At 42.6% G+C, this 8,381-nt stretch overlaps 1 protein-coding gene across 1 annotated transcript in view; it reads left to right on the plus strand.

The window, feature by feature from the left end:
• Nucleotides 1-8,166, plus strand: part of LOC106600484 (junctional cadherin 5-associated protein) — a 33,324-nt gene extending 25,158 nt beyond the window's left edge. Inside the window, exon 4 of the mRNA XM_014191859.3 lies at nt 4,305-8,166. Coding sequence (XP_014047334.3) covers nt 4,305-4,339 — 35 coding nt within the window. The 3' untranslated portion in view covers nt 4,340-8,166. The remainder of the gene's footprint in view (nt 1-4,304) is intronic.
• The last annotated feature ends 215 nt before the right edge of the window (nt 8,167-8,381 follow it).

Below are 8,381 nucleotides of genomic sequence, written 5' to 3' on the forward strand. Positions count from 1 at the left end.
ACGTTGGGCTTGGTGTGGCTGGCCCATCATGGGCTGGTGTGGGCTAGCCCGTGTTGGGCTGGTGTGGGCTAGCCCGTGTTGGGCTGGTGTGGGCTAGTCCCTGTTGGGCTGGTGTGGGCTAGCCCCTGTTGGGCTTGGTGTGGGCTAGCCCCTGTTGGGCTTGGTGTGGGATAGCCCCTGTTGGGCTTGGTGTGGGATAGCCCCTGTTGGGCTTGGTGTGGGCTGGCCCGTGTTGGGCTGGTGTTGGCTATCCCGTGTTGGGCTGTTGTGGGTTTGGTGTGGGCTAGTCCACGTTGGGCTTGGTGTGGCTGGCCCATCATGGGCTGGTGTGGGCTGGCCTGTGTTGGGCTTGGTGTTGGCTAGCCTGTGTTGGGCTGGTGTAGGCTAGCCCATGTTGGGCTGGTATGGGTAGCTTGTGTTGGGCTTGGTGTGGGCTAGCCGTGCCCACCTTACCCACCGAATACCCACATGGGGCCAATGGGGTCATGTTTGCCGGTCTACTAATGGAGAGTTCCCTGCTTCCCTCCCTCACTACGTGGCTGGTAACCTAAGCCTAGGTTATGTCTGCCTCACATAGCCTAATGGAATCCACAACACAATTCATCACAAAAAAATATATATATATTATCTTCATCAGTGGTGAATCGTGACTATAGGACCTAGGCGTTCAGAGGGACCAAAAATCTTCCAATACGTTGAGGGTGACAGGTGTGCGCCATAATGAGCAGCCTGGTGACCTAGAGGCCGGAGAGGGAGCACACGTGACAGTACCCCCTTCCCGACGCGCAGCTCCACCCGCAGGACGCCGACCAAAATGACAATCCCGGGGATCAGGAACGGACCGGTTACCTCTGCTGAAGCGCGGGAAACCTGTCAGTCCAGCTGAGACGCGGGAGCAGGGCGAACTAGAGCGCATAAGTGACGGTACCCCCTCCCCGGTGCGTTCGGCTCCAGCCGCAGGACGCCACTCAAAGGGATGATCTTGGGGATCAGAGCCTGCATGAGAGCCTGACGAGCCGGAGAAAGCAGGGGAGCATGGAGATCCGGTGAAGGCATGAAAGCCTGACGAGCCGGCTGTAGCAGGGGAACCCAGAGATCTGTCTCAGGCATGAGAGCCTGTAGCGGCTCCTGGACGCAACGTCATTCCCACCGAAACAAAAAACACTCCCTGATGCTTCCCTTAGGTGAGGCGTCATTCTGTAAAGTTGTACGCTGGGAGTTGGGAAGCAAGTTCAGGGAGTGAATAATTTAATGAATAAATTAAACAAGAAACACGACCAACACACAGACACGAAACTGAAACAGAAACAATGACGCCTGGGGAAGGAACCAAAGGGAGTGACATATATAGGGAAGGTAATCAGGGAGATGATGGAGTCCAGGTGAGCATAACGATGGTGACAGGTGTGCGCCATAACGATGGTGACCTAGAGGCCGGAGAGGGAGCACACGTGACAGGAGCATATACCCATGTGGGTAATTGAAAGATGAACTGAGGTCCACACTCCAGTCCAGTTGTTGGCGGTAATGCACCTTAAAGTTGGTTGCCAACCGCCATATAAAGTCGACAGATGAAGAAGAAGACTGAAGGAGGCGAGATTACTAGAAACAAACTAGTTTTCCCCTTTTATCTGTAGATTAATTGTCGGAGTAGAGAATACACTATTTTGTGTGACTCAAAATGGGTCGATATTCTACAAAGATCCAGCAAAAGAAAAGGACCTTGTAGATTTCAGGTAAAATAACAACAAAATGTTTATATCCCAGGAAATGATCTAGCAACAGCAAGCTAGCTTGCTGAATGTCCATGAATGTTTCATAAGTGTTTCGACCTGTCCCCAAATGAATATAGTTAGTTCAGAATTAGTTTTGATATTTCAACCTGCGTGTCCTGATGGACAAAATCAATATGCGAGATGGCGCAAGCGGGCGCATGCGCATGCCCGGTGTAGTTAGCATGTTAGCGTGGGAAGACTACTGCTTGCGACACTGATTATTTTCTCCTGCATGCTCTTACATTTTTACATTTGACATTTTTGTCATTTAGCAGATGCTCTTATACAGAGCGACTTACAGTAGTGAGTTTTATGGCCGACTACAACCTATTAGTGTTTTGCTGCCAGCTACTGTATTTGCTGTTTATCAGCCTGCTATTCTGTATTATGAATTCATTACCTCTTGCGCTCAGACTAGTGAAGTGTGTAGGCCTTGGAGAAGTCCTAAACATGTCACAACAACAACAAAAAACGGTCCCACTCATTGCAAGTATAAATGTGATTGGTTCATTCCACTGTCACTACAAAATTATCCTCTAATACAGTTGAATGGCAGAGGCCTTCTGTCCAGCTTCTGAAGGCCTAGCCAATGGCTGGCAGAGCTAGCTAGATTTTTCTACCCAGAGACCACCAAATATATTCCTTATTGGATAATTTTTTCGATTCAGTATTAACCCTTCTCTTTCCAACACAAACTGAGGATATGAAATCAGAAAATGATTACAATTATTGTAAAGATGAAATAGAAATTAAAACGTAATTTGATTAAAAAAAATAAAGGATTTATACATTTTTATAAATCCTTAGGCATTCTCTGATGTTCTAGAAGGCCCTGATGGTTCCCCACTGATCTTTATTTAAAATGTTTCCGACCCACAATATAATTGTTCTGAACCGTGAGCCGACCCGCGGGTTGAAAGAATGTTTTCATTCCACCCGCGAGCTGATTTTTTTGGCAGGCCGACCGCGGGTAACCATGGGTATCCGACCCGATGCAGGACTCTACTTCAAACCTACCACCACACACAACTGATATACAATTATTTTAAAACATTTTCAAAACATTTTTGTATGAAATACATTTTGGATATTTTATGATGACTGTCACATGATCAGTGGTGTGTCAAGAGGGTGGCCCAGGGTGGCCACTAACACTACTAACACAGAGGGGTGCTGTTTGCCTCACTCGGATGCTTTCTCCGGTGAAATAGATCCAGCCTCTTGCGAATTGAAAGAAAATTCTGAAACACTGATAGACACAAATGAGAAATCAGTTGATAAGTTTGTTTCTTTTTTTATTGCTAACATTTTTGGGTAAGCCTAACTTTGGCATCCATAAATGCACATCACTTTGTAGGCTGAATGTCATTACACAGTGATTGTAATAGATTCCATTCAAATGGCAGATGCACAGTGCACTGTTCGGATGCTGGACTTATTTTGGAGTAAACAAACGTGCGCAGGCACCTACTTATCCTACTATTGAAGTGATTTGTTTGGCAATCAGATTAAAACACCACGACATGTCTTTACTATAAAGCCTTGCACACATACTGTAGGAGATCCCATTAAAAAAAAAACATAGACCGGGCCTCCCGAGTGGCACAGCGGTCTAAGGCACTGATCAGTGCTAGAGGCATCACTACAGATCCAGGTTCGATCCCGGGCTGTGTCGCAGCTGGCCGCAACCGGGAGACCCATGAGGCGGCACATAATTAGCCCAGCGTCGTACGTGTTAGGGGAGGATATTCCCGGCTGGGATGTCCTTGTTCCATCACGCTCTAGTGACTCCTTGTGGCGGCCGGGCACATCCACGCTGGCTTCGGGTGCCAGCTGTACGGTGTTTCCTCCGACACATTGGTGCGGCTGGCTTCCGGGTTAAGCGAGCAGTGTTTCAAGAAGCAGTGCGGCTTGGCGGGGTCGGGTTTTGGAGGATGCATGGCTCTCGCCCTTTGCCTCTCCCGAGTCTGCACGGGAATTGCAGCGATGGGACAAGACTGTAACTACCAATTGGGTAGAAAAAAGGGTAACAAAAAAATTAACAGAGACCCTCGAATGTCACGGTTTAATTTGCACATTTTGAATGGACCTTTCGAGCGAATTTTCTGCTGTATGTTAATACCCTTATAGAAAATTCTGACCTTGAATGCAAATACTGTAACAAGAGTTTTGGAATTGATTTATTTGAACAGGGAAATGTACCAAACCTAAGCTGAAGCATTTAATGCATTGATAATCATAATTAAATAGAACAAATCCACCCTGCATCGATTAAGGTTCAACATTTTATGGCCCCCCTAAACTTGGTCTGTGCCCACCTTGGCCACCTCATTCTAAATGTTCCTGCACATGATATAAGGTGCATCCAAAATGGCACCCAATTCCCTATGTTGTGTACTATTTATGACCAGGGCCATAGGGCTTTGGTCAAATGTAGTGCACTATATAAAGAATAGGGTGCCATTTTTAACGCACACATATTTACTCTAAATGATTAAATGTATCCCTTCTTTCTTTGTATTATACCAGAGGCCTACGACCCAAGCGGAGTGGAGAAAGTGTAGAGAGACTGAGACGCCCATCATCTTTTTCCATCGGAGGTTTAGATCCCTCCAACACTGTGACCTGGCTGCCCACTAGAATGCCTTCATCTTATCGCAACACAGAAATGGCCTTCTTCTCCGACAAGAGCATTGTGTACACCCTCACCCTCGGCGTTGTTGAGTACTAAGAGTACCAAGTGTTCCACTGCCAAAAGGGAGGTGTTCCCCCACCTAGGGGTAGCTTCCAACTAACCCCCCTCATCCCCTTTAACTCCCCTCAACCCATCCTCTAATTGGGTTTCTACTAGGATGCGGCCCAAATGGCACCCTACTTCCTATGTAGTGCACGACTTTTGTAACCCTACTTCCAATGTAGTGCACTACTTTTGACCAGGGCCCTTTTTGACCAGGGCCCAGAAAGTAGTGCACTACATAGGGAATAGAGTGCCATTTCGGACTGAATTCCTAGTCTTCTTGTAGTGGCTTGTCCTTTCTCCTTTCTTATTCTACCCTCCCAGATGCTTTTCATTGGCAGATATTATGCAATTCTGTCAAGCGTATAACAACTTAAAATATGTTGAAATTGAATACAGTTAGTTGACTCATCGTTAACATGCTGTATGATTCTGTTTGTTTCGATATAAATCTAAGTACTTATGTTTTACACAACAAGGATACATGGGGATTATATTCATCATAAAAACTGATCCGTTACATTCAGTGTCGATTACACCAAAATAGTTACATTTTATTGTTATTATGGAGAGTTGAGAAGAAATATATTATATTGGACGGCAATGTCTTTGGCTCGAGGACTGTTTTCATTTTCAGATTAATCGATCAATCAATCAGTCTATTATTATTTTGGTACACTGTGGCCTGTCTGTCTCGTCGCTTTCCCGCACACTGTAATCATAACCCATAAAGCTCTTCAATGAAGAGTCACTCTATACCTACCTATGTGGCATAATGGTAAATCAGTGATATGTATTCTGAGGCATTGGTTCTACATTATGGGGGGAAGGGAGTTGACTAGCCTGAGTGTCAGTCTGTTTGTGCTATCATGTCAACTCCTTGTCACTTATTGGCTTTCAGGTTTGGGATCAATTCCATTTCAATTCCAGTCTATTCAGAAAGTAAACAAAATGTCCTAATTAAAAATAATTTCAGTGTACTTCCTGAACTGACTGGAATTGAAAAGAAATGACCCCAACCCTGTTGGATTGACAATGAGCTTGTCAAGAGCACAAACAAATCTAGGACCAGGCTAGGAGTTGCCGTCTGTATCCAGATGTGCATTTATAAGCTGGGTCAGGATATATAAAACCATTCTGGGTAGTTAACTTAGGTCATTTCAGGAAGCAATTATGACATGGAGTGTGGCAGTTTGAGTTGTAAACAAGAATTATATGGACAAGATAGAGCAATATTGTCATACAAACAGCTGTGGCTTAGTCAGTGGAGCTGGGAACCATTGTCAGGAATCTCATTGTATACGTACCCAAATGGCACCCTATTCCCTATATAGTGCAATACTTTTGACCAGAGCCCCATGAGTCATGGTCAAAAGTAGTGCACCAAATAGTCAATGGGGTGCCATTTGGGATGTAACACTTTAACAAGTCATCGTTTTAATCTTCCCACAGCAAAATGGAAATGTGTCAGAGTATACTGGGTGAGGGTGGGTGCTTATTTCATTGAAAATATCAGTGGCCATACTTGTGTATCATGTGAAGAGACTACAGCCGTATCTGAAATGGCACTCTATTCACTATATAGTGCACTGCCTTCGACCAGGGCCTATAGGGCTCTGGTAAAAAGTAGTGCAATATATTGGGAATATGGTGCCATTTTAGATGCAGCCTACATTTCACTGAATATTTATTTTTGTTATCATTGAATTGTTAATTAGTTTGCATAATGTACAAAATAAAGTATATTTTAAATATTTTAAGAGATATTTTGTATTTAACCATTATAGTTTATTTCTGCATACTTTGATCACAAGTTGAAAGTATCATAATGTCTGTACAGTACCATAATGAGAGTATATAATTTTCTAGTGCAAAAAAGAATGAAAGAAAATAGATTGACATAAAGAAGGATGACCTTACAAGCAAAGCTGTCTGCAGTGTGCCTTGATCACATGGTTGTTCTGTGTAGTGACAAGATGAGGGTTTATCTTCTTTCTGAGTCTTGACTTGATGGGAAAATCTGGTTATGCCATGAGTTCCTATTTCTAGTGCATTTTCTCATGAAAAAGCAGTTGAACATTTGATGTTGAGCATTCTTTATTACATTTGATCCATCTCAGCTGTGTTCTTTTGTTTCTTGTCAGCTGTGACCTGCAGTGTTGGGGTCAATTCCATTTTAATCCCGGAACATAATGCTCAATGCTGTATGGAAAAAATGTGGAATCAGAATTGTAGTTTCAGTTCACTTCCGGAATTGACCCCAACCTCGCTGACCTGTCTTATTTTGGTATTTTTATGTCGTCCAAGCCAAGTCACATACTGTTGTTTTGTTGCTGATTCATAGCAACATGTTTAAAAAGGAAAAATAAATCCATTATTTTATTCATGCAACTTAACATTTCTTTATACACTGAGCATCTTTTGAGTTTCAGACAGCTGTCAATGATACAATGGTTAGGGAAGGGTGTATAATGCATCGATAAAGGTGCACATTAACGTTGTTTTCCTATTTGTCAAAGGTGAATACATCTACTGTTCAATCACAGTTTTATAACGTATAGTGTAATGTAGCATTATTGCAGTTGTAGTATTTAATTGACTTAGAACTTTATGCTACGCTTAATATTTCTGACCAACCTATTTACATTTTTTTTATAATCATGGCACCTAAGGCAATTGTGTGCATTACATTATACTGAAGGCAATGCCAAATAATGACTAATTGCACACTGTTTCATAATTTTAGGTGTTACAAACAACTTATTCTGGTTCTGCCACTTCTTAAGCCTGAAAGGTAGCAATGTTGATTGCATACTTATATAGTGACTGCCCTTCACTTTCTTTTCTCTGCCTGAGTCATTGAAAAATGAGGAGAACCGTGCAGTTAGTCCAACATAATACAGACTTCTTAAATGCACAAACTCTCACACAAAACAACTATAGGCAGAGCAAGAGAACTCAGTAGTTTGTTGATCTATTGAGTCCATTGATAAATATCATTGATCAATAACACATCAAACGCAACCAGGTGGATAGATTACCCACAGTTGTTGCTGCCCGCATTTGGTCTGAACGAAGTACCATTTTCAAGACTTTTGCTTGATGATAGTGAAGACCTCAGTCTAAAGAAGTAAACTTCCCCTCGATCATGCCGCTAAAATGGCCATTACAGAGCATAGCTAGGCCCGATGAATTGGCATGCCAGATGAAGCTGGAATTTAGTGTCATTTGACGTTTTGTACTGCAGGCTATGTGCAACATGAATATTTATGCACACTTGTTGTAATATTTTCTATTTTCATATGAGATTTAATTAAGTGCTTTTTGTACTCACTGACGTTTTTTTCTTACATGAAATGCAAGAGAGGAGAATTCTTTTCTTTTGCATACAGTATATTTGCATTCGGTACTCTCCGGTAGTCAAATGAACCAATGGGCAACCATTATCTTTCAGAATTTTATTTACGAAACTATGCCAAGTATTTAAATGCTATTTTTTGAGTAAAATCCAATGGAAAATCATTCATTTATTTTTAATTTTAAGGCATACCTTTACCTTTGTATCGATGAATATGAGCATAATACATAGTCAAATGATTGTGCTACTGTTGTATGACACTGCAGTCTGATTCATAAATAAACTCCTTGCATGAAGGTTGTCTTTGTGATCAATCAAACATTTTTGTTGTAGAGTGTTAGTTCAGATACAGTATCGTAATGTCCTTTTGCCAAACATAAAAACGTTGTACTGTACGCTGTCGCGTGCTATTCCCACCCGGAAGCGGGAACTATGGAATTTTCATCCCAAATTGTCCCACTCACTCTTTATCAGTGACGTTACTGCCCCACAAGCCAGTGTTAACTCTAGA

The sequence above is a fragment of the Salmo salar genome, chromosome 03 (genome assembly GCF_965601325.2).
Source record: "Salmo salar chromosome 03, fSalSal1, whole genome shotgun sequence".
Classification (NCBI taxonomy): domain Eukaryota; kingdom Metazoa; phylum Chordata; class Actinopteri; order Salmoniformes; family Salmonidae; genus Salmo; species Salmo salar.